Below are 27,634 nucleotides of genomic sequence, written 5' to 3' on the forward strand. Positions count from 1 at the left end.
AGTTACTGTCATTAATCACATGAGATTTTTCACAAAAGGGGCTATCGAACCTTCCATCCATCTTACCATTCATTCAGTTCATGGAATCCTACTATCCCTAGAAGTCATGTTACAGAATGGGAGGAAGTATGTATATGTGGTTGCGGGGGGAGCACACGAAGAATTATTTTTTAAAAAGTTGGTAAATGCCAACCTATAACCACACCTACTGAACAGAGAACAAATTTGGGGGTGTGGGAGGTATGCTCACTAAGGCAGCTAGAAGAGCACAGCAATAAAATCAACCTTGTACAAGGATCCCTTCCTTTCTTCTACACCATTAACCTCGCACATCTAGGAGACCAGGCAGGATGTAACACTGAAGAACAGCAACATGATCCCCACTCTCTGAAAATGGTATAGGCCACAATGTCCTTGCTAAGTATACAAATACACAACTGAATTTATTTTTAAAAAGACGAGCAGTAATGTTCATAAGTCAATTTTGAGATACCTAGAGTTCTAGTTTTCAAGCACAATCTTTCCTTTCCGGCTTATTTAGCAAACATAGACCCATTTCTAAGACATTTTATTTTTCCTAATTAAATTGACTTTATCCCTGAAGGCAATCCAGGCTTCCTTCCTAGAGCATCTAAAACATTCTCTTTAAAATACTGCAGTCCTTCGGCTCAGGTCATGACCCCAGGGTCCTGGGATCGAGCCCCGCATCGGGCTCCCTGCTCAGCCAGGAGCCTGCTTCTCCCTCTCCCACTTTCCCTGCTTGTGTTCCCTCTCTAGCTGTCTCTCTCTCTGTGTCAAATAAATAAATAAAATCTTTAAAAAAATAAAATAAATAAAACAAAATAAAATACAATACTGCAGTCATCAATGTGGCACCTGGGTAGCTCAGTAGATTTAGCGTCTGACTCTTGGTTTCAGCTCAAGTCATGATCTCAGGATCCTGAGACTGAGCCCCGCGTTAGGCTCCATGCTCAGTGCAGAGTCTGCTGGAGAATCTCTCTCCTTCTACCCCTCTCCCCACTAATACTCACGTTCTCTCTCAAATAAAATCTTTAAATAAAATAAAATACTGCATTCATCAAGAAAACTTCAATGTGCCACAAGTCACTAGATAATACATGAGTAAAACATACCAATTCTATATCACAAGCTGAACATCTTACAACAGCATAAAATACAAAACTACTTTCTGAGTTACTGATTTTAATATTTGGCATCCGCAAATTGAGAAATAACACAATCAAACTGGTAAACCTCTTCTTCAAGTCACCACAAGGAAGTGTGAAAGGACACCACTCGCAGTGCTCCAAGTGGCTCCTTACCTGAGGGGTGCAGCTGCTCACGGGCCGGATTTCATTGGTGAGAGGAGCCATGGACACGAGCAGTGTGTAATTTTTGTTTAGAACTCGGCTGCAAGTTGCAGGGTCCAAACCAAGAAGGCTCTCACAGCGCAACAGATCCAGAGGAAAACCTGAATTATGAGCAAGCATATAGGTAGGCTGGAAGACTGACAAGGTGGAACAGCAATGTCTAAGACAAAATATTGGTAACTGCCTTGGTGTTTAAATATTGTTTCAATAGGCAGAGTATCTCTATTAATAAAGTGCCAAATTCCCTCGGAAACCACGAAGACACTTTAAGATTTAAAGCTAACCGTCTTTATTCCCTGACCTAGGAAGATAACGGTCTACTGGTGTTCCTTTTACATTAGAAATATGTGTTTGCTCTACCTTACTTCCTCTCTATCCCCAGCCGCTCCTGGGCAGTGGCATATTATGAAGACTTACATGCCACAAAAAAGCTGTGTCCTGGCCTCCCCCGATTTCTGCAAAGAGCTTCATGGCCAAGTTCAGAATCTGGTATAGGAACATTCCTCATTAATAATATATGCCCAAGTCTGCGGGTCCATAAAGCAGGAACTCCCTCAGCATGTACCAGATTTTCAGTGTTCCCGTTCTTAACCCTTTCCGAAAATACCAGTCCTATTTGTTCTCTAAAAAAGATAGGTAAGGCTGAAACATCAGGAGACCAAGTTAGCCCATCTCCCCCTCAAGCAAGAATGAATCAAAAAAAACATATGGTCTGCTGGAAGGGCCCAGAAGCACTGAGCACAACTAGCCCAGGACTTTGGTCTTTAATACCATATTCTAGTAAAAGAAACCAGGCTCCTAGGAGAAAAGGCTGATTCCAAGACTGAGACAGAAGTACAAGAGAAGACTGTTTTGCCAGAAAGTAAAGAACTGCTCCAAAAGTAAGGATTTTTTTTAAAGATGGAGGCATGGCACAAGGAAACTGGAGACAGCTTGAAGGGAATCCTACTGGCAAAATTGGAGACAAGTATAGCACACAAATAATAAAGGGAGAGCAGTGATTAATTATAAGCCACTGAAAAAAACAGGAATTCATCAATTTACACTGAAAATATAAAACAATGCCTAGTCCCAACTGTTACTGGAAGAACTGGAGTTGGAAAAAATGATCAATTTACAACCATCACAGTAAAGAATGGTTCAGGCAGGATCACCACTGGATGGTCCATCTGGGGGGAGAGATTGACGAGGAATAGGATATGTGCATGGTCTGGAAGTATCTGCCCACAGATTACTTAGTCACTGCGGGTGGGGAGAATATTTAACTATATAGTAGAAAAATCAAAAACACATTAACTGGGTGATCAAAACTAACAATGGGGGACAGACGGAAATCACACGCCTCCGAATGTCATACCCTTAGAAAAACATGACGTTCCTTAGGTAATACTCTGGACTCACAACAAAACATCACACAAACCCAATGTGAGAAACTTTCTAGTAAAACCAACAAAAAGGGACTATATTCTTAAAAAATAAGAATGTCATAAAGGACAAAAAAAGGTTACAGATTTGTTCCAGAATAAAGGAGATAAAGGAGACATGACAATTTAATGTAGTATCAGATCTTAAACTAGATCCTGCACTTGAGGGGGAAGAAATGCTATTAAGGACATTACTAGGTCAACTAATAAACTGGAATACGAATGGCAGGCTACTTTTTCAATATTAAATCTTCTATTTTTTTTAAGATTTTATTTATTCATTTGAGACAAGCTGATGTCAGGGAATAGCCCTATTCTTAAGAAATGTACCCTGAACAGTTTTGTGGAGAAAGACCATGATACGCAACTTACTCCCAAATTCTGGGTTAAAAGTAATTATGCTATTCTTGAACTCTTAAAATTTTTTTGTAAATTTAAAATATTTCCAAATAAAATGTTGATAATGGAGGAGAGAGAGTCATACAGACGTCAGGAAGAGCATCTGTTACATACAGCCGACAAACAAGGTGGGGGCAGGAGAATGAGAAGCGGCTGTAAGACAGGTCTGGCTGGAGCCAGATGTGAGGTTCATTCTGAAGTAAAATGAGAGTTGAGCAGGTGGCTTAGGAAAAGGAGAGAAGGGGAAAAACTCTATAAAGACTAGAGAAAGGGCGCCTGGGTGGCTCAGTCGGTTAAGCGTCTACCTTCAGCTCAGGTCATGATCCCACGGTCCTGGGATTGAGCCCCGTGTCCGGCTCCCTGCTCTGCAGGGAGTCTGCTTCTCCCTCTGCCCCTCCCCCTGCTCGTGCACAATCTCTCTCTCAAATAAATAAATAAAATCTTAAAAAAGAAAACGAGAAATTTATGCTTGATTACGTACAACAAATCAGGAACAAATTTAATAAAACTGAGAAATCACAACCATGAGTGAAAAAATGTCAGATAAAAAAATCTTAGTGAGAAATGAAAGATCTAACTGGTACCAAAAACAGTCAACTATCAAACCAACCTCAAAAGTTAGAATAATACTTAACTACTTTCATATAGATACGGTTGAGGTTTTTCGTTCAACTTTAACTTTTTGGTACATAGACTATTCATGGTGAAAAACAAAGTTTAGTCCAGACTACTAAGCAATAGATTGTTTATGAACGAATCAATAAAAAGTTTAATGTTCAAAAGAAGATAATAAAAGGGATAGAGCAAAAAAAAAAAAATTTTTTTTTTTCAAGAAACATGGATTTAAGTCCCATCTCTTCCACTGACTAATCATATAGGCCATTATGACTAAATGGGCAGGAGACTTGACCAATACAAACTTCGATTTCTTTATGTATAAAATGAGTTACACTTGCCTGGTCACTAGCACTAACATTCTTGGACGCCATGATGGGCAGGAAAGAATGGTGTATTTCAAGATGTCTCTAACAGAGTATTTCAAATATTCTAACCCATTATCTCCGTAAGTCACTAAAAAGTCCCAGTAATTTCAGGATTTTTACATACAAAGACATCTTCAAGATTGTGTTGCTCGTAAGGTCACATGATCTACTTGGTAGCCAACAAATGGTTACTATTAACGAATGCTTATGAATAAGTGGTTTGGCCTCTTGGCACTTGGTGACTTAATATTCTCAGTTGTAACTACTTATGAATAATCTCAGAAAGAGCCCCAGCATGGAACCAGTCCTAATTCTGCTAAAGTAGAACTCTGACCCTGACATGCTAGGGCTGAAGAAGCCAGTCACGAGGAACTGAGTGTGTCCAGCTTCACTCAGCTCAACTACCCAGTTGACCTCACCTCTGCGACCACTTTTGTGAAGTGACAACTGATTCCATCCTTAAATGTTTAAATTGGGCTGAAAAGAAAGCCAGATGCTGGTGAAAGAATTAGAATGAAAATGGATATGACTCAGAAACCAATGGTTCTTGGCCAGAAAAATAGAACTTTTAAGTAAATGAAAGCATGAGTGAAATTCAATGTTCTTGTGGTGCTAAGAATTCACGGAGTTGCAAGATGCAGCTCTTGTGAATGAGCGAGGACTGGAGCTAAATGCTCTTCCCTGGTGCCTAAACCATGTCATCTTTTTTAAATACATGCATTCCTGAGTGACACTGCCCTACTCAGGACCTACCGTCCGTTGAGCTAGAGTTTGGGAACCCCCCCAATCTATCCCACACCCAAGAGTGCACACCAGGGCAAGAGCCACATTAGGGTTCATCACAGATTAAAACTGCCACTGTCTTCTTTCTTTTACTCTCTAAAAAGTTTCTCTGTTCTCTCTTTTTTTTTTTTTAAGTAAAATACTTCAGTAAATATTACAACAGCATTTCAATCAGAAGCTCCTGCTTATTCTTTTTATACAATGTAATCTTTCATTCAGGAAATGTTATGCTTCCTAAATCAACTAAATTTTGGCTTTGTTCACCCCTCAAACTGAGGCCTGTTCTAAATGCCATCCAGCCACTTAAACAAGTTAACACTCCAACGATTTTTGTAGTTACTAAGCAGACTGAGATACTACAAATGTCAATGACACGTAAGAAAGGAGAAAAAGTAAAACAAGAAAGAGTTGACGATCGGGTGCCTGGGTGGCTCAGTCGTTAAGTGTCTGCCTTCGGCTCAGGTCATGATCTCAGGGTCCTGGGATCCAGCCCTGCATCGGGCTCCCTGCTCGGCAGGAAGCCTGCTTCTCCCTCTCCCACTCCCCCTGCTTGTGTTCCCTCTCTCGTGTTCTCTCTCTGTCAAATAAATAAATAAAATCTTAAAAAAAAAGAGTTGACGAGCAAAGAAAGTCACAAAACAAGCCTCTAGTTGCAAATTCGACATGCCGTCTACACAAAATGCATTAAGCGATGATTAAATAAGCGAGCATGACCTGTTTAATTTCTTAGGAAGAAGTTCCATAGAGTCATGTTTTCACAATCAAGCACATTCATCATACCGTAACTGGGTTGGTCTGGCTGTGCAGTATGTGCAACTAGGTCTTTATTATGACGCAGAAACAATATTGTGTTTCTCAGAGTAAGTGCATGATCAAAATATCTCTGTGCTTCTCCTTCACCAGTGCTCTGAACCTAAACCAAGAGAAAATAAATTTTGCAATACCAGTCTCAAACCATTCATCCTAATATATAATAGCCATATAGTACAGACATTAAAACATTATTAAGAATCAGTACACCAAAAATTTGCCCAGGCAATACTGAAACAAATCTTAACCTAAATCTCAGTTGAGTTTCCATTTGAATACATCTTTGAAGATGACAGAAATTATCCCAGTAAGTAAAACTAACAATTTTAAGCAACCAAATAATGCTAAATTATACCATTATATATAAATTATACCTCCCACATATGATTCAAATAGGGTGCTTAAAAAAAAAAAGCTAAAATCTATATTCTGCTTCATCCAGAAAAGCACTCCAATCCATGGTCACCAATTATGCTTCTAGTTCTCATCACCATGTCCACAGTTCTGTATCACTGGCTGCAAGGGACAATGGAGTATGTGATTCAACATACCTGTTTCAACACTACTGAATACACAGCTTAAATTCATTTAAAAAGGGTTCACCGAGTCCCTATTAAGTGCTAGGTATGACCTGTATGGGATGCAGGGACAGAGTAGGGGACAAAACCCCTGTGCTCTTCGGACACTGAGTCAGGTACTTCTTTAATATGTAAAAATACATACATCCCAGAAACAACACAGGAAATGGAAAGAAAGGTCTGTAGGGGGAAATGACTCAATTAGATTGGCATTAAAAAAATAACATCAACTGGGTACCTGGGTGGCTCAGTCAGTTAAGTGTTGGCCTTCGGCTCAGGTCATGATCTTAGGGTCCCTGCTCAGGGGGGAGACTGCTTCTCCCTCTCCCTCTGCCCCACCCCCTGTTCATGCTCTCTCTCTCCCTCTCTTGCTCACTCTATCTCAAATAAAATCTTAAAAAAAATATAAGATCAATTAAGCTTAATCAAGACGAGGCTTCTTAAAAAATAGCTAAGGAACTATTTTTAACAACTAAACTTCAGACTAAAAGGCTTTCCCAAGAATGGCTATGTGGCACAAAAGGATATAGATATATAAAGAATAAAGTGATCTTCTAATTTGCTACACATGATGAAAGACTAGTTGAGGTGAGAAAAATAAAAATCAGGAAAACAGAACTTAAAATGTGCTAGAAAATAAAAAATTTATTGGCAAAAGATGATACACAATATATGAGAAATGGAATTAACAAGATATTAAAAGCATTGAGGGAATAATGGATATATAAAGGTAAAAATGAAAGAGACCAATTAATAGCAAGGATTATCTCAACTATAATTCTGCATTATCAAACTAAAAATCCTATGGAGAAGGAAGAGTGAACAAATGTTATGGTCTTTTTTTTTTTTTTTTTTAATATAAAGAAGTTAATGAAATCATCAAAAATCCTCGAAGTAGCACATTTAATATACAGAGTTCATCACTAAAGCACAAAAGGTACAAAATTATTAGTCAAGGAAGAGATTCAGCACACAAACTATTAGCATAAACAGCAGACAACAAAAAAAAAACCCCACAGAAAAACAAAAACAAAAAAACCCAGGAAAAAACATGAAGGACAATCAAGATTTAGAGTTAAGGACAACTAGGGCTATTTTCATTCGGGGGGGGAGGGGAAGGGAAGAGATGCCTAAGAGCAAATATAGCTGAAGTCTTCAAGATGCTAAAGGGGATAGTGAGAGTGGACATAAATATGGTATCCAGGGACACTGCTCCAGATTTAAGACAAGGGGAACAAAAACTTCAAATAAAACTGCAGAAGAGGAGATCTTAGAGAGTCATACCAAAAAAAAAAAAAAAAAAAATCAAAAGCTATTTTAGAAGAATGTAATTTAAAAACTTACATAGACTATTTCTATACCCCATTTCTTTTTTTTTTAAAGATTTTATTTATTTGACACAGAGAGAGAGCTATCGAGAGAGAAAGAGCACAAGCGGGGGGGCGGCAGGCAGAGGCAGAGGGATGCGGGGCTCAATCCCAGCCGAAGACAGATGCTTAACCGAATGAGCCACCCAGGCGCTCCACCATACCCCATTTCATTAAACCAAATCATGCTAAGTGATGATAAGGTCCACAAACCACCTTGTAAATTACAAAATCTGTTCGTTCACTCAGTATTTTTAAGTGTAAATGACCACTGCAGTTTTAAGGTGAGGAATGAGGTAGGAATAAGCAAGAATACATCAAAAGTCAACACAATCAAGCAAGGAACGGTACCAAATGCCCCGACATCCCATAATGAGCAACCCAGATTTACCTTCTCTAGTTCTATAAGAAAGCTGTCCAGAGACTCATCTGAGAGTTTGCCAACTTCAAACATTGTGACCGCATGGCTTTTCAAGTTCTGGCATAAAGAAACAAAAACAAAAAAACTAAAATGGATCTTAAAACCTTATACAAGTCTATTATGAATAAGTTCTAATTTTCTCTTTCTTTACGAAACGTAACATCTTATATTTCTATTATGCTTTCCAATATAATCAAAGTTAAAGATGAGTGAGGTGTGAGGCTAACCCTCACTAAAAAGTTACTATACTCCTCTAAGGAACACAAAACGAAGACAGTTGCATTTTGTGTTTTCAGGAATAAATCCAGTACTTAAAAAAAGGATCTCAAAGCATGAACTGTTTTACATCTAATCTTTAAACACTGTCATATTTAAGCAAGAATTTGACTTACTGGTGAAAGATTTCCCATCATTAAAAAGGCAGTAAGAGTTGAGTCAAATAGAAAAGCAATACGCTTTGTATATCCTGTAGATAAACTCAAACTGCTTACACTGGCTGTGTCAGCTGGGAAAAAAAAAATCGTAATTTAAAATCGAGTAAATGAAAATTATTCTTCACTCACCATTTGGAATGAGAAAGAACTGCATTTCAACTTGATTTAATAACTGAAAAGTACTTAACTAAATATAAGCAATTTTATAGTCCTAAGGGGCCCCAGTCCTACCTATCTCCACCAGAGAAAGTTAAAAAAAAATTTTTTTTAAGTACTCATTTTTGTGGTAAATTTCTTGAAAGCCAATAATAAACCAAGACTTGGTAACTATCAGAACCCTAAGACTAGCTAGCCTCTTCAGACAAGTCACCTGGCTCGGGTCAGAGCCTGGGGTAAGAACAGGAGCCTACGCAGGGCTCCTTTCCCCCCGCCCCAACGTGAAACCATGTGTAGCCCCCTCATGCACTGTGCTTTGCCTCCCTTTGTGCTTAGCCCATGCTGAGGCCTTCCCTCACCCACCACCTGGCAAGCTCTTACTCCTTCTTAGCCCAATTATCATCTTCTCCGCGAAGGCTTCCCAAACCTCTGAGGCAACAAGAGAGCTCCTCCCCTTTGCTCCCCACAAGCACCAAAACACTTCTCACATTGTTGTGGGTTTCTGTGATTATACCACCTTCTCTCTCCCTAGACTTAATCCTCAGAAGGAAGGTACCATATTCAATGCCTCGCATATGGCTAAGTACTCAAAGACTGCGTATCGAATGATATCAAGAACAAAGTCGAGTTCACTCTGTGAGTGTCTGTATAGACACATGGCGTATCTATACACAGACTCTAAATTAAACTGAGTAACTGCTAACCTGGATCTTCTTGACTGTTTGTATCCGTGTCAGTAGCTGATGAAGCTTCTTGTACGGGACTCCTACTTTCCCCACCATCCCATGATAGCAGCATCTTTTGTGGATCTAAAGTACTCCTATTAATGAAGAATACATGCACGTTTTAAAAATCATACAAATTATATCTTACATAAAAATAGCTACTGAAGTCAGCACGCTAATTATGAATACCCACCCAGTCCAGTCATGTTCAAGCCCCAAACTGAAACATAGCCCCAAATGCTCTGCCCACATACAGCAGTGGTTCTTAACCAAGACCCAAGGATGGGCTCCAGGGAATCTAAGAACTCTTTAAAGCTGTATGTAAAATACTGTATGTACTTTTCTCTGGGGAAAGGGTTCTTGTTTTCACCAGATTCTAAAAACGATTCATCACACAAAAAAAGATTAAAAACCACTAATATCCAGGGTTCACCTCAACTGACAGGTTGATAAGGAAAATTTTTGACATAAAACAATGTTTTTTTCAAAAGGAAACTCTAATATCTCATACTGAATAAATGAGTTACTTTAATCTGTTTACGGATGGAACATTCCTCCATGATGAGTGAAGCTGATCCAGATTTATTACTTGTCCCTTCTTATGGGCAAAGCCCAATCGGCAATACATTGAAACAGCATTCTGAAAGAATATAAAGGAAGTTAGCATTTAAAATAAACTAGGCATCAGAGTATTTGTAGAAATAAAATATTGTCATAGATTCTGCTTATAGTGAACCTCAAACATTTCTATCCTGTAACTAGAAAAGGCCATTTTTCAGTAGGCCTGCTCTTCACCTAAGGTGTTCGCAGATGTAGAAGAGAGTGCTTCCCATCTCTGGCCTGGTGCTTTGTAGGAAGCAGCGGCAGAAGGGGCTGCTTTCAGTGACCTCATTACAAGACACTTAGGGCTGCTTCCTGCACGCACAGGACCGTGAGGCCAGCTTTAACTGCCTGGGGTGGAACACTGCCTCAGGGCCCTTACCTTGCTCTCTTCTATCTCTACCCCCCCTTACTGTCCTCACTCCCCTGCACAGCCAATAAGAATCTCACTGTCTCTCTTTCTCAGTAGCGTGTCAAGACAAAAGTCTGTAATAAAAGCCATTCGGTATTTATAAATAAAAAAGAGTATAAAAACCACATACCTTAACCAAGGATAAGTCTATTTCAAGGACATTTGCAAGCTAGAAAATAAAACAAAAAATTATTTACATTCCTAGAATTATTAATATTACACAGCTGTCATAAACAAGTGAACTATAATCAGCAAAATTTTATATTATGAATAATTCAAAGGCTGAATACATTTTGAAATCAGAACTTTCTTCTTTCCTTATGTCTAAGATGCTTACAGTAGTATGAATCCAAACAGCGACCACAACGATGGAAGATTCTTTACATTTTAATTTAGTCTCATTTAAAATAAGAAAATGCTCGTATCAATCAATAGTCTACAATCCTTTTACCAAGAAATCATATAAAAACTTACTTACCAAATTATAAGTTATTTACTAAAAAAAAAGTTACTATCTATATACAGAAAGTAACTTAAGAATTGTGACTTAAGTATATTAATGGTCTATGATCTACCCATGTATAGATTCTGAAAACATTTTAACTTTATCGTTAAATAACTTTATCTACTTTACACAAACTTATCTTATAATCTTGAGGTTAAGTCCATTCGTAAGACATTGTCATACTTACCTCTGCCACGTTAGTATGCTCATCTATTGAAACAAATATCTTATAGAGTAGAGTTTCAAAATAATCACCTTGCACCCGATTCATTACAAAACCTTCAAGAGGAGGAACTAAAACAAAATAGACTTTCATCAGTGATATGATTTTATAAAATAAAAAAGCATAATTCAAATACCTATTCAAAAAGAGAAACTTCTACTTTAGGGACTAAATTCAGCTTTTGATTTAGTTTATCCACTCCACAGCAAGTTTTCTAAAACCCACAAAGTTAAGGCCATATACAACCCCGTCTACACAGAGGACTCTGATAGTAGAGCACAAATCCTACAGAGAGTAATCCCAGGGAACTCTCAGCATTACTGAGGCAGAGGAAGTGCTGGAGGACATGAACTGGGTAGAAAGGCAAGGGGATTGGGGCTGCTTCCGAATGGGGAAGGCCACAATGGCTGTGTTTTAATGCCTCATAGACAGTAGGGGTGACTGGGCTAAAGCAGAAAAGCAAAGGACACAGAACTGCTGTGCTATATACAAAGACCAGGTGCACAGAGAGTACTGACTGCCTTTGTCCCATCATCCCCACTCCATCCTGAGGAGAGAGGAAATTCATCTGCATGACTGCCACTTTTACCAGCACTCACTAGGATCATTTGCTCTTTGGGGCTTTCTAGTGTGTCCTCCTCAGTGGTCTTAGTGGGAAGACGGGCAAGACCTTCTTCAGCACAGGAGGCAGCCCAGCAGTGGATGTCCACCTGAATGGGTATTCATATTCATTTCTCTCCATCTCTTTGGTCCAGACACTCTAAACCAATTTACTAGAGCACTCTGCCCAGTTCATAATGAAGAGGCACTATGCCTTCCTTTACCATACTCCCTGTGCAGGTTTCCCTTGAAAATATCCTGGGAAGGCAGAGTGCCTAGGCCATCAAAGGATTTGAGTAAGTATCCCCGTGTCCCCTGACCCTAATACCATCTAATTGTACCCAAAACCTAAGTTCTTCTTTACAAAGAGAAATCAGAGAAAACTGAAGTGTTCAAAATGAAGACACCGTGAAAAATCACAATGTACATTTCAGGACAGCGTATTCACTTTCCAGATCTGGCTCATGTCACTTTCTAATTTAGTGTTACCTATAGTTCCAGTCATCCAAGTACTTTTAAGGATCATAGGTTTCTCTTTAGAAATATTTTAGAAACCCCATTATTTGCTATCATTAATTCTTTTCCTACACTATCAATTGTGTGAGTAACAGCAACCGTTTACTGAGCACATACTAAGTGCCAGACTACTGCCAGGTACTTTACGTACACAATTTCGTCTAATCCTCTTAACCTCATGAGATGTTCCACACTATAACCCTGTATTTTAGAGAAGAAAAACCAAGACACTTAAGAGGTTACAAATACATAAAAAAAGTATGACCTAACTCTACGTGAAGAGATACCAAATAGTCTCCAATACACATTAAGTTAAAAATACAAAGTACGAACTACAACACACCATCTGTGTAAAAGGATATATACATACACATCTATGTGCTTAGCATACTTTTGGTAAGATAAACAAGAAACTTAACAGTGGCCCCTGAGAGAGAAACTGGGTGGCCAGACACAGGGGTCAGAGGCAGACGTTTTTATACTCTTCTATAAATTTAGAATTGTATATCCTAACTATTGCCTACTCAAAAATATGGTTAAAAAAAAAACAACAAAAAAAACAAGCTCACATATACAGGGAGCGGACCGGTGGTTTCCAGAAATGGGAGGTAAGCGAAATGGGTAAAAGGAGTAAAAAGGTATAAACTTCCAATTATAAAATAAGTAAGTCCTGGGGGGGGGGGGCGCCTGCGTGGCTCAGTCGGTAAAGCGTCTGCCTTCGGCTCAGGTCACGATCCCGGGGTCCTGGGATGGAACCCCACGTCGGGATCCTGGCTCAGTGGGGAGCCTGCAGCTCCCTCTCCCTCCGCCTGCTGCTCTCCCTGCTCGTGCTCTCTGTGTCTCAAATGAATAAATAAAATCTTAAAAAAATAAATAAATAAAATTAAATAAGTCCTGGGGGTGTAACTTACAGCATAGCAACTATAGTTAATAATGCCACACTGCGTATCTGAAAGTGGCTAAAAGAGTAGATCTTAAAAGTTCTCATCACAAGAAAAAAATTTTCTGCTAACTCTGTGTGGTGATGGATGTTATTAACTAGACTTGTTGTGGTGCTCATTTCACAATACATACAATCATCAACACTACAGTTTATATCTGAAACTAACACAGTGGATGTCAATTACAACTCTAAAAAATAACAAAATAAAAATTTTAAACATGTCAATAAAAATAAATAAATATAAAGAAAAAATACCTGGAAATAGCCAAGGAAGTTATTAAAAAAAAAAAAAAAAACTCACAAGGAAGTCCTGGCCATAACTAATATTAAAGGTTACTTTAAGTCACTGTAATGAAACAACACAGTATAAAAATAAAAATAAATCAGTGAAGAAAAAAGGATATCAGAATTAGATCCAATGCAGAGGGGAATTCAATGTTTGACGAAAGTTAACACTTCCATTCAGTGGTCATGAGTTACTGAAAAAACCGTCCTAGCATTTATCCAAAGGTTACTGGTTTTCCAAACAGAAGAAAACCAGCTGGGCCCTTATTTCACCTCAAATACAAAAATAAGTTCCAGCTACAGGTTTGGACTTGTATGACAAAAGCTAATTTTAAGACGTTTTAGCCTATTTTTATACATATCCTAAAAGTAATCTATTCAAGTGTAACAGAAATCTAGAAGCTATAAACGAAAGGGGAGACATAAACTGAGTAAGTATATGGTTTGATGCATGATGGACTAAATATGTTTTAACAACAGACCCCTTCGTGACTATTCTCTTCAAAGTACTCCTCTCCCCCAGTTTATTTGTTCCACCATCATAGTGCTTGTTTTTTTGAAACACAGCTGAAATGCTTTCTCTGAAATCAACTTCAGGTGTCTTTTGTGCTAAATTTGATGGCCTCCATGATGTCAAACTGCTTTCCTTTCACAGGTTATTCCAAATTGGGGAACATCCCATGTTCCATGGTGACGAGGACGGTATATTCAGCACTTAAAAGAGCCTGAGTCTGTCTGTACCACCAAAACTCGCTAGACACTAAGAAAAGCCTGGAGAACACCCCTCTGTAACGCAGTAGCCACCCACTCGGCCCTCCTCTGACCACACCCTTCAGATGCACTTAGCGCTAATGTGAGGCGATGCTCAAACAGTCAACAGGGACTGAAAGGAACTAATCAAAAACCAATCTTTCTAGGTGATTCTCAAATGAGTCAACATCAGTTTATCGATGAGAGTAAAGACCAGAATAATGCATAATGCATTCCTATTTTCCCACAGTGACAGGAAACCACTACCAGCCCTGTCCTCCAGAAATCATTTCCTTGTCAAAACCTTTCCAACTGTAAAACTAGTATTTTATTTGTTATAGCAGCAATTAGACAAACCAGAATTAGTATTTCATTATTTTCTGGCTGTCTTTCCAAACTTAAAATAGAATTCATGTATGCACATGGTTCAAAATCCATTATTAAAGAATCACAAATAAAGGTCAGGACACACTACAGCATGATAACCTGTCAGGATTCAACACTAATATGAGGGACTATTTTTGTCATGAGCCCCTACCATCACTCAATAGTTAAGAGAAAAGTCATTCCCTGGAAATTTTTGACATTTTATATTTGATTACACAAATATTAAATATCTTAGTATGATAAAAGATACCAATGAACGAGAACAATAGCTGAAAGATAAGCCAGAAAACATACTTGTAACACATAACCTAAATATAGTAAGTGCTACAAATTGGTAAGAAATCTAACCTAGAGGAGAAAAGCTCCACTGTGTTCAAGGATGTTAACCACATCACTACTACAGCAAAAAAATTATAAGCAACCTAAATAACCAGCAATAGGGGAATGTTTTAATAAAACTGATACATCCACAAGGAAATACACAAGGGCTTTAATATCGGTTTAACTTGGGGAACGGGTGGAGGAGGAAGGGAGGAGTAGATAAAGACAAAAAAGACAACAGTGACACGAAAAAATAAGACAGGCACATGGGGTGAAAATATCAGAGATGACAGGACTGAACATCTGTAAAACCAGTTACGCACTGAACACAGACGAAAAGGACACAAATCTGTAAAATCACTGAGTTGATTCAGGACGTGAGAAATTTATTTCAGACTTCCATTGTTTTAACATCGCATGTACAACAACACGAAGATAAAAATAAGGAATTTAAGTAAAACACACTGCAATGTGTTACAACATAACAAAGGAGAAATGTCTTTCTTTGAAAAATTCTAATATCATAGATCTTAGAATGATACGTGTCTAATTTATTAGGGTGATATATGCAATGCCCAGCACCTAGTAACCACTCAAAAACAGTGGAAAATATAAGCACATACTTACCTGCTATACAACTGTCGTCAGATATTGGTACATCCAGATAAATAAATCCTTTGTTATATAAGCCTACAGAAGCAAAAGTACTTGTTTTAGATGGAATACTAAACAACAGTAAATATAAAACAAAACAAAACAGATTCCTGATTTTCTGTAAAGATTCTTACAACTGAATGCTAGGTGAAGGAGAAAAAAAAGTAAACAGAAGAGGAAAAGAATTAAAGTTTTCAAATCTGTTTTCTTCGTATGCTCAGAACTACAAAAATTTCCTTATGACTCATTTGTATAAATTTCTAGTGTATGTGAATAAGTGAACAACAGCCACACTGGGAAACAATGGACTAAAGTCACAGTTCAAACAATAACATGTCTTAGGAAACAGTACTATGTGTATCTAATTGATAAAAATTGCTATTGATTGTTGATGGTTTAAAACAAGTTTTTATGTTGACAAAAGACCATTTCTACTAACCACTTACTATGTACTACATTGTAATCTAGTGATCCAGAGAGCTGAGGGCCCGCATCGATGATCTTATCAATAGCGCATTTCTCAGGCAAAGTGCATATCTAAGAAAAGCAAAATATTTTCAATTAAGTTTGATCCAAATTAATTCATAAGTCTCCTGAAATCTTCATGTTTAAATCAATGATTATTATTATATATTATTACATTTTATATTGTATGTTATACATGATTATGATTATTATGTGTCATTAGCTAATACCACATATTTTTTTCTTTTATCACTCTAGAATTCAAAGGAAAAAGCTATGTACATAACCGTCAATTAAGGTACCATAATATGCTACCAACAGAATGGAGGACAAAGTAATTATAAGTACCAATATTTGCTGTTAATCATTAAGTGTTACCTAATAAATACTAATATTTCATCATCTTCTCTGAATGGGAATCAGATACATTTGCTGACTCTGAATCTCTCAGAGCAGAAGTTTATTCAGACCCCACACGGATACCATCAGTGACAGGAAGTTCGCTATCTTATGACAGTCTGACAGCCGTTAGGAAGTTCCTACACTGAAGCAAAATTTCTAAGCCTTCCGCTCACGAGATTTAATCTGTCTTCTGAAGTAAAATAAAATGCAAACTAAAAAAAAGTGCCCATGCTCACTTTCATTCCTTCAACCACACAGAGACATGACCTGGTCTCTGGGCCAGCTGGTCCCTGCTCCACCCCTTTTCCTCTAAATCGGCATTTCTTCTACCAGGCATAGGCTTCTCTCCAACGTGGTCTGGCCACCGGGACTATCATTTCCCTTGATCCGGGCCCTCGGCCCCATCAAAGCACCTCCCCCTTTGGTACAGCACTTCAGCAGAGCGACTAGGAGCACCACGCCCGTAGCACACTGCCTGAGGTAAAATCCTGGACCTTCACCACCACTGTGACTTGAACCATTACTTCATTCCTCTGTGCTCACTTGCCTCATATGCGAAATGGAGTACAAGTAGGACACACCCTGGGGGCTGTTATGAGAATCAAATGAGACAATATAAAAGGTGTGGGGAAGAGAGCCTGGTGCATCTAGGGCGCAGCAAGTGCTCAAGAAGTGCCGGCCAGTATCATGGCTGCTAGCTGCAGCATCACATCACTTGAGATGAAACTTCTATCTAATCGAAGTCCCCAGATTACTGTACATGAACCAAGTCAAGTCTCCCTCATTATTTTATTTTTAAAGATTGACTTACTTGAGAGAGAGAGAGAGAACCCGCATGCATGCACACACAAGGGGGAGAGGGGCAAAGGAAGAGGGAGAGAGAATCTCAAGCAGACTCTCTGCTGAGTGTGAAGCCTGATGCGGGGCTCAATCTCACCACCCTGAGATCACGACCTGTGCCGAAATCATGAGTCGGATGCTTAACCGACTGAGCCACCCAGGTGTACCTCCCTCATTATTAAAGAGTATCTTCAAAACCCACCAATATTCTAGCCTACTATGGTCATTTAAAATTTTGAACCTATGCTTAATTTTCTTCAGGAAAACCAAATAGTGTTACTTTTAGAAAAATTAGAGAACAATAATTAAAAATTATAAGATAATTTAAAAAATAAAAATCCTATGTTTCATTTCTGAAGGTATCCACCTTTATGTCATCTTCTGTGATATATCCAGCCTGCACCACCCACCACGCCTCTATGGCAATCTCCACCGGCTTCACTGGTAGAAGATCACGAGCTGTTTTCCTTCTGAAAAATTTCTGCAATGGTACAAACATCTGAGAATTTGCAATCAGCCTGAAATCACTACTTTTAATGATCATAGTATAAGACTGTTTCTCACAGGCTAAATAAATCTTTTTAAATTCTGCTTTTAAATCTGAAGAATTTTAGATACACTGAATAGAGAAAGTCATTCTTCAATTATTTCAAAGTAAATTACTTCAAAACACTAATCATCAAGTCTAGATCTAAATCCAGAAGCTCAAAGGAAATCTAAGAGGTAAAAATGAATTTGGAGACTGTGTCCTTATTTCACCCATCCAGTGAATGCTGGGAGTGGAATGAGCAAGTAAAAAGACCAGCAGAGCAAAGTTAATTTTTAAAAAGAAATGTTTTATTCCTTAAATATTTTAATTTGATAATTGCACAAGCATAACCTAGAGAATACGGAGGATTTGTTTTGGTATTATTTCTGTATGAAGCATATTTCTTGATCAAAGAAATTACAATTCATTATTTCTCCCACTTAAAACAATGAGAACACGTGATAACAAGGAAGAAACGAGAAAGAGGGCAACAACTAACTTACTTTTGATGACCGACACTGATTCATCAGGTCAATGTACTGGTTTCTTCCTATGCCAAGAAGCCTTAGACCTGAAAGAAAGAGCCTTTCCTTTAAAAACATTTAATGTATCTCAAAATATCAGTACACCCAGATCTTTTAGGAAAAAACCCTTGGCTTCTGTTCATCTCTGATGACTGATTAACAATCAATATCAAATTAAAAGGAATTCTTCAAACAATTAATAAAAGAAAACCAAACTGGGAAAGATGAACTCAAGTTGACACCTCTGACAATGTCACATGGGAAAATCTTTAAAAAGCAGAAACCCTCCCAACATTGGGAAGTCAAAGTGTACTTCTCAGCAAAAGTTTCTCCTTACACAAGAGAACAGTGTCACATGTCAAATATATATTTCCTTAAAATAAGCATAATAAAGCAAATTATATTAGTAACAACTGTGTATCATGCTGCAAAACCATTGTGTACAAATTTTCTTCCCTCGTTTGGTACACAACACAGCCCAAGTATTAGAAAGAACTTCAGTTTCTAGAAATATATAGTCTCATTTTTCTCATTTTACCCCCAAAATATTCCTCCCTTAGACATTTAGACTAGACCTTATACTTGACTTGCATCACCTGATAAAATTCCTACCAACAGTGCTGCTTGCTGTTCCCGGGCTTGAAGCGCTTTAGGTTAAAGACACATGACAATACAAACAACAGCATGCATGCACAAAGACAGACTCTAATCGTTACCTTCAGCATAATTAAATACTTACAGTCAGCAGCAGTAAAATTGGGCAATGAATCGTAACTTTTCTCACTGTTCATAATGTCCTTTCAAAAAGAAAACAATTAAAAATTCTAAATGCAAAATGGTCCTTAGATAAAAACATGTGAATAAATATGTATTGCGATAGCCAAACAGAATAACAACAATTATTGCCCGAAGCACTGAGATTAAAGTGTGCAACCTAACGCATGCATGCCACATTGTGGTACTTGCTACGTGGTCCCAACCTAGTAACTGATGATCAGACCTTTAGGTCAGGGTTTCTCCCAGCACTCTCTGTGAATCCCAAACATCTGCCCTGTAACTTTCTGCCCTCTGGAAGCTAAGCAAGGAATACCTCTTTTAGAGCTCCAGGTTCCTGCCTCTCCATCCCTCATGCCTGATCCTAGATTCATGCCCTACAAGAGGGGCATGATGTATCACAGTTCCATCAACAGGAATCTGAGACACGCACTACCGACAAAGACTATAACCACTGAGTCATCTTTGCTCCTACGAGACCCAACCACCGGCACGGTTAAACTCAGTATCCAGCTTCTTCCAATCCCATCTGTTTCTCCAATAATAAACCAACTGTTTACTGTGGGGATAGGGCCTATTTTCAACCCAGGAGCTACACCCAATGGTATAAGAACAGAAACCAGAGAGCAGCAAGCACATGGATATAACTGAAAGCTGGTAAAGGGGGAAAAAACCTTCCCCTATTATCTCTCCTAAACCTTGTGGTCAATACCAGCAAAATAATCAAAGAGACAGCCACAATTATTCTACTTACTGATTAGCTGCCACGTTCATTCTGCTGCCCTGGTTCTAGGGAAAAGGGACTGACAGAAACCAGGGCTGTCAGGCCTTGAGCTTTACGCTAATCTTTCCACCCAAACAGGGACACAGAGACGCGGGAGACACAGGACGGCCTAAGTGCTTGTGAAGAAGGGGCTCAGGGAGAAAAGCAAAGGGAGCTCCTGCAAAGGAAGCCACGTCGGAAAGAGATGCCACTGTTCCTGCACGCTCCCAGCTCCTTCAGCTCCAGGCCCCCTGCTCTGGAAGCGGCGAGTGGGCCCAAAACAGCAGCGTTCGGATAAAGTTAAGTAGCAGCTGAGTACTAGAAAAACACTGCCAACCTTCACATACAGCTCACTTAAAAACAGTATACTTGGGGCGCGTGGGTGGCTCAGTTGGTTAAGCAGCTGCCTTCGGCTCAGGTCATGATCCCAGGGTCCTGGGATCGAGCCCCGCATCGGGCTCCCTGCTTAGCAGAGAGCCTGCTTCTCCCTTTCCCTCCGCCTGCCACTCTGCCTACTTGTGCTCTCTATCTATCTGTCAAATAAATAAATAAAAAATATCTTTAAAAAAACAAAAACAAAACAGTATACTTAAAGTTACTCGACACAGGCCTAAAAACTGCCTTTGGAAAAACGCTAACACCCAAAAGTTAATAAAAATGGCAAGAAATTAGCAGCCAGGACTACAGATCTATTTCTCTTTTTCTAACACACATGTATTGCATGTTGGGTTTATAATCATTTATTCTTTCTCTAGTCAGAGAATAGTTAAACTTAAGCATTAAGTTTCTCTGAATGCAATGTTCAATTCTGTCACCCACATCTTCAACCTTATTCACGTGTTAAAAGCAGTCGGTTTTATAGAGACTCTGCTAACATAAATGACTAATGCTACAAGAGCACAGAAGAAAAACAGGTACCTTTCCACTATGAAAGCCCGGACAACAACAACTCCCTGTACAGTGTGGATGACACAGTTAGCTTGTAACCAACACTCCTTTTTCCACTGTAAACTCAGAAACAATGCCCACTGGGGCTGAGAAGGGCCCAGTCAGTCATTATTGGCTTCGGCATTGACGACATGTAGTCCTGTCCCATTCCTAATGGCCCACGTACACCGTAAACTTACCTCCATGATCCCGGTATAATAGGAAAACGGTGTTATCCTCAGGCCCTTTACCATTATATCTGACAGATGGTAAGGGTACAGCATGAGATGATCACGACTGTACTTTAGTAATTCCTCATAGTATTTGCGTTCATCTTTCTTGACATGTTTAACTGGGGAAAGAGAAATTTTCCATTTTGAGGTGTCTTACAGTTACATATAATTATAAATGCAATAAGAACTACTTTACAAACCAACATTAATTAAAAATAAAAGCACACTAGTTGGAAGAGAACAAACAAAACGATCTAAGTTGGAACAAAGAAACAATTATGCCACAAAAAAACAGACTTCAGAGTACACAAGTGGAATCTGTAACAGGACAGATAAGTAGAGAAAGAATTCTTACCAAATCAGAAAGCCAAGAAAGCAATCGTGGAATGTCCTCTCCAAAAGATGCAAAACGCAAGCTAGAATTCATCAAATCCCTTACTATATTACAAGAGAGTCAAACTGAATGGTAGTTTTCAATGAATCAAGTCTATTTCAAAAAATCATTTGATAGTTTTTGTTTTTTAAATGTAAAAAGGCCTCTGACTTCCATGAAATACATTTAAATAAAAAAACTATCTCTGAACTACTGTGCTTAAACTGAGAGTAACACACGGACAGGAAGACTAGCAGGGCAATAGAACAGACTAATCAGTCATCTGACAAAATGCAAACATTTAAAGAGAAAGCTAAAAAAAACCACAGAACCAACTATGCTTAAAATGTGTTCTAATTATTACAGAGTTTTCATTAAACTTATATTTGGAAAATTTATGGAAAAAAAATCCCACAAAATTCAAAATCAAAAACCACTAAGAACTAATGTACTTCTTCTCTTCTGGCTTATTTTCTCACCTAAAGTGAAAAAAGTACATCTGAATTGAGATTAATATTCTATAGGTAAAATGAATCTACAAATGATACTCTAAAAAAAAAAAATTTGAATCAGATTTAGAAAGAAAAATCTACTTGCTAATACAAATTGTTGTTAGGTGGGATGGCTCAGTACAGAGCTTCTTAAATGTCTATATGGAATAATTTCAGTACTACGAAATATGCATTGAAAAGATAGGACAGATTAATGAAAACGGTAAACAGCAACAGTCGTTTCCACCTTGATGTAAACACGCCTCTACTTACCTAAGTTGTTTCTGTATCGTAACTGATTGCGGATACTGTAGAGGACAACCTGCTTTTCATATTCTCTCTGGGAATTTCCAAGACTCTAAAAAACAAAAGTACTTTTTCCTCATACAGTTTCAAAACCATGCCCCCTAATTTTATCCTAATACCTCTAATTTCCAGAACAAAGAATATTTTCTTAAATATTATTATACTAATTTTCATGCTATAATATTGAGCAAAAATTCAGTGTGTTTATTTTCAGTTTGCCTTTCTAAAAGGACTTACTGAAATTGTATTTAATATCAAATAAAAGAGCAATCTGAGAGCATAACCTCATTAAGTTAACAAAAAACTAAGTTCTACTTAAGATTTCTTTCTTGACTGTTCCTAATTTGTGTGTGTTGAATGAATGGATGGATGGATGGATGAATGGATGGTTTCTTGCACTTACAGATTTTTTTAATTTCAGAGTGACAACTAAAGACAGATCCCTGTCTGCTAATTATTTACATCTGAGGGCTATGATTATTAAAAATTAACACTTCTGGAGAATGTACATTTCAAATGTACCTCTAAATGATGACTTTTTTTTTAAGATTTATTTATTTATTTGAGAGAGAGTACGCGCACGCATGCAAGCGTGGGGAGGAGCAGGTGAGGGAGAGCCCCAAAAAGATGACTTCTTAAAAACATCAGCTCCTTATGGTTTTGTTAAAAAACATTTAGACAATTTAGAATTCTAATACATTTTTTAATGAGCAAAAACCTTTCTAGCTGTGCTTTGGTGTTTTAAATTCAAAATTGGGCTCTCATAAAAGCAAAGAATAAGTATGTATGATTATAGTCAACATCATATTTAATGTGCAACCATAAACTGATTTTAACATGACTGCTCTCCCCCCTCTAATTACTAGGCATGATCTTTCCAACACGCTGTAATATAAAATTAGACATCTTAGGAAACTAATGGCAGAAAGATCAGAGGATTCAGTTATTATATTTCCTACTCACAGGTCTGAAAGGCAAGGTAAATGTTCGTACACATACTTTCACCCAAGGCAATCTTCACAAGACAGGTAAGACTCACATTTGAATAAACTGGCACATAACCGGACCCACTGGTGGGATGTATTTTAACAAAAAAGTGATGATGTGAGAAAATGAAAATCTTTCTTCCTGCATCTAAATCAATTAGTCTGTTACAGGTTCAACTGTGACCCACACTACTGCCAGAATATATGTGCTTTTATTTTTTTCATCCATTTTAACATTTCCAGTGGTTAGGAGCAAAGTTCATCATAGAGAAACTACTCTCTATCTTCTATGCAGCACCAAAGCCCGGGTCAGTAGCCAAGATGTTGAGGGGAATTAATACACTGGGCTTGCTGTAAAACTTGTAAAGGGTTTTCTCTAGCTTTGCTGCCAGATAAGTCTCTTTCTCAAGGAACACAAAACACACACGCACAGAAGCACACGATTTTGCTAGAACCTGAGCAACTTCCACACTTGAGGTTTTGCTCTTCTGTTTTAAAATAAATCTCTTAATTTATCCCAACTTACAACCATGTTCTCCCTTTCTAACCTCATGCCTGGGAACTCCAGAACAAAAAGTTTAATCAAGCCACTCATACAAAATATAAGAGCCTATTATTTGTAAGCCAGTTAGAGAATGCAACGTGTAAACATCTAAGCCTTTGTGCCAGGAATTAAGTAATGACTGATCCTGATCAATCAATACATACGTGTACCCGCAAATATCTGAAAACTGTATTAGTTGATTTTGTTCTTCACTACCCATATACATGAAATATAATTGCTTTTGTTCACAAAGATTCTTTGGCTTCTCTCCCACTCCGACCCCAAATTTCCCACCATTCACATTTTGAAACACTGTTACCACTAAAAGAAGGGTCATTTTACCCTGGGTCGTGCTGACCCTTCAGAAATACTGACCAGGTTTGGGGGTATAGCTCAGTGGTAGAGCATTTGACTGCAGAAATACTGACCAGGTCTGACAAATGAAGCCGAGATGCATATAAAAGGCACTGTAACAGATGCAGAGACACACAGGTGCTGGCTGTGAAACACCCATTGTGCATCAGATTATGCTAACAGCAGAACGAATGGTTTTCTAAAGACTTTGCTCCTACAAACCCCAATCACAGCCCCCCACAAAAAAGAAACGCACAATTTTTTAATTGACCTTTCTTAGATGATACAGAACCTCATTGTTTTTGAATAATGAATACAAGATACAGATAAGCTACAGAAAAACCTTGAAATAATGGCCTTATCTACAACTTTTAATGTATTTTTTTTAAAGTCTTGCATAGCCCATATCGCATAAAAACATTTCATCTCATCCATATAAAAGCTACTGGTTTTACGTACATTTTGTAAAAATCTGAAATCCCCTTCCCGCTTTACACGTCTAAAAAAAATCTGAATTCACCTTCCCCCAGTTTTCAGAAGTGGCAAATGAGTCATTTCCAAATTAAAGTCGTCAAAGCTTACTGGAAACTCTATCAAAGTATTTAATATCTGTAATGGCAAAAAACAAATTCTTTCCGTACAAGAACTATTTCCCACTTTTAAAGTGACTGAGCTTTAGTCCTGGAAAAATATCTCTGACTGGTACCATCACTCATTCGCTCCAAAAATATTTACTAAAAGCCAACCATGCAATAGGTGCTCAGAATACAAAAGCAAAACAAGTAATATAAGCAGCAAATGCAACACAGTGGGGTTAAGTGCTATGGATGAGAAACAGGGCTGCGGAGGGTCAACTTCTCCAGATGCAGAAGGTCAGGGAAACCTTCCTGGAGGAGTTCTGACATTCAAGCAGCTACAAGTAATCTATAGGAGACAGGCAGTACAGGATTGAATTGGCCTTTTAGAAATCTCACCCCAGTGTAGTGTGAGGAATGAATGTGAGGGAGTCCTACACTGAGGAAGAGAGACCAGATAGAAAGCTGATGCAGCAACTGAAGGTGGAGCTTGACCTGGGCAAACAGTAGTAAGGCTAGATAAAGTCCAAGGAAGTAACTTGTACAGATGGGTTTTCCAAAACCTTCTACAAGTGGAAGCTTATCCTAAGCTAAAACAGCTATTTTTTTTAAGTGATCTTACCAAAACAAATTTTAATTTAATGTCACATTTCTACCTAGTTATAATACTGATCTGTGATTATTTTTAATAGTCTTGACTAAGTATTAGATATGCTTTTGCCAATACTGAGATCAATTATTCATGCTGAACATAATTGAATCATCCATCTTTCTTCCATTATGCTACATTTATTTTTGTGAAAGGAAAAGTAGAGAAAAGATGGAAACCAAGAAAAGGACTGTTGGGTCTTCCAGTTGTCTTTGGATACACCACAAAACCCTAAAGAACAGAAGTACCAAAGCCCTCATTCAAGCTTAACATGAGAAACTTACTCTTTCAAGTTTAGAGCTTTGTTCCTCCAAGTCAAGATAAATGTCACATGGGCAGCCACCGACAACCACGAATTCTTAGTTCCTTTATCTTTCTACTTTCTTGTTTGTTGGGTATCTTACAGTGAAAGCACTTTCCTTGCCACGTGATGTATCGCCAGAACCTTAAATTATTCATTTCCCAGTACTATGCCCCCATGCTGAGTGAGGAAGCAAACTAATAATCCTATACCATCACCACCACCATCCCAAATCTTCCAAATATATAACTGCCCAGCACCAACGGAAAACAGAATTTCACTCTCAACCAAGTAGAAAGGGAGGAACTTGAAGATCAATCTACGGCCAGAGAAACAGTGCCTTACATGCAGCATGTATCACTAGCTTCGTAAGATTCAACACCACCTGCCACATTCAGTACTTGTTCATTTACTTGTTTACTGTCTTTCTTTACTAAAATGTAAGCTCCATGAAGGCAGGGTCTCTATGTTGTTGACTTGTGCAAACTACAAGCAGCTAGAACAAGGCAGAGCATGCAGGTGTTCAATTAATATTTGTTGAGCAACTGAGTAAAAATGACACTCAAGCAGTTGAGAATTAACCCTCAAGAAAAAAACAAAAACAAAAACTCCCGTCACTCTCTTGTTGAAACATCTCTGGTAAACCTATCCTGCCTAGAGGATACAGTCCAACAATCAAAGTAGGAAAGCGCCTTCAGAATCTGGCCCTGCCTGCTTTTCCAGCCTTCCCTGCTACCAACCAACCTCCACTCACTCACAAAATCCCACCTCCAAACACCAATATACCCACACCTCCACCTCCCGTGATACTAAGTTGCTAGCTACTCTCAACACGCTCTTTCACTCGTCCAAGCCCTTAAAATAACTTTCCCTCTCCCCGGAAAATCTTACTCCCTCTTATCTCTCATTCGTCCTTTAAGGCCCAATTTCAATGCCTCCTCCACACGGGCTCCAGACGCTCCCCGGACAATTTCTTACTCCTCTGTGTGCCCCCAGATACTACAATGCAAGTACGTGTGAGCGGCTATCATCCTGTAACGTATTCCCTTGTTTCTCGTCTATTCCCCACCATCCTGAAGTTCTGGAGGTCAAGGGCCGTGTTAAATAGGTTTCGCAAGCGCCTAATCCAGTATCTGGTTTTAAACGAGGCTACGGGCAAAGGTGCCAAGCGAGTCCATCCCATTTAGCAACGGCCCCATCCTGCCCCTGTGACCCCAGAGCCGTCCCCTTCGAACCCCTGACCTGCGGGACGATTTCCCAGAGACCGCGGCGGGGGAAGGGCGGGAGTCAGCCACGAGGGGCAGCCCCGGCCCCGCGGGCAAGGTGAGCAGGTGATGGCAGGGCGGAGCCCCGACCCCAGGTTCCAGCCGTACCTGCCTCACGTTGGCCGGCAACTTGCTCCAGGGGTAGTTGTGCCGGATGTGGAACTCCACGTCTATGTTCATGATGCCGGGAGCCCGGCAGCGGCCGTGACCGCAGCTGGAACGACGCCTCCCGCTTGCCCGCCCTCGGCCTATCGGGGAGCCCGCGGGAGGCCCCGCGCCTCACACTGCGGAAGGCCGGGGCTGCCCCATGGCCAGGGCTCCCGACAGCTCGGCGCTGCCGGGCCACGGGGCACAGGAGCAGCGGAGATCCGGGGCAGGAGCGCCTCTGCAGCTCCAAGTTTCTTCCTAGTTTCGGCCCGCCGGAAATGGCTTTGGGCTTGCGTCACTTCCGCCCGCTGGCGCGAGGCTGAGGGGCCGGGACATCGACTGGCCTCCTGCCCCGCCCCCAGAGTGTAGGGGGCGGGGCAAGAAGGTGGTGAGGCGAAGCGCCGGGTAACCGCCCCCTGCCCACGCGTTTGGCTCCTCCTGTCAGTCTCTGGGTGAATAAAGATAAATTCTTGGGTCTGCATTGCCATTGTTGGATGTCCCAGTTTCCTCCAGTTTCAGGCACTGGAGTAAGTTGTCTAA

The 27,634-nt window shown here is 39.2% G+C and overlaps 1 protein-coding gene across 2 annotated transcripts in view; it reads right to left on the reverse strand.

Moving 5' to 3' along the window:
• The window catches only part of FAM91A1 (family with sequence similarity 91 member A1), a 42,751-nt gene extending 15,377 nt beyond the window's left edge, over positions 1-27,374 (reverse strand). The window contains exons 1-16 of one of the 2 annotated variants that reach the window (XM_036116661.2): positions 27,056-27,374; positions 22,241-22,325; positions 21,071-21,222; positions 19,146-19,203; positions 18,386-18,453; positions 17,721-17,834; positions 16,093-16,183; positions 15,620-15,682; positions 11,155-11,261; positions 10,593-10,631; positions 9,978-10,090; positions 9,430-9,545; positions 8,528-8,640; positions 8,106-8,192; positions 5,740-5,872; positions 1,323-1,471 (exon numbers count right to left, since the gene is read on the reverse strand). In XM_036116661.2, coding sequence (XP_035972554.1) covers positions 1,323-1,471; positions 5,740-5,872; positions 8,106-8,192; positions 8,528-8,640; positions 9,430-9,545; positions 9,978-10,090; positions 10,593-10,631; positions 11,155-11,261; positions 15,620-15,682; positions 16,093-16,183; positions 17,721-17,834; positions 18,386-18,453; positions 19,146-19,203; positions 21,071-21,222; positions 22,241-22,325; positions 27,056-27,127 — 1,560 coding nt within the window. In that variant the 5' untranslated portion in view covers positions 27,128-27,374. The remainder of the gene's footprint in view (positions 1-1,322; positions 1,472-5,739; positions 5,873-8,105; positions 8,193-8,527; positions 8,641-9,429; positions 9,546-9,977; positions 10,091-10,592; positions 10,632-11,154; positions 11,262-15,619; positions 15,683-16,092; positions 16,184-17,720; positions 17,835-18,385; positions 18,454-19,145; positions 19,204-21,070; positions 21,223-22,240; positions 22,326-27,055) is intronic. The other variant, XM_036116662.2, reaches the window with a different exon arrangement.
• Between the last annotated feature and the right edge of the window lie 260 nt (positions 27,375-27,634).

Source organism: Halichoerus grypus, chromosome 5, assembly GCF_964656455.1.
Source record: "Halichoerus grypus chromosome 5, mHalGry1.hap1.1, whole genome shotgun sequence".
NCBI lineage: Eukaryota > Metazoa > Chordata > Mammalia > Carnivora > Phocidae > Halichoerus > Halichoerus grypus.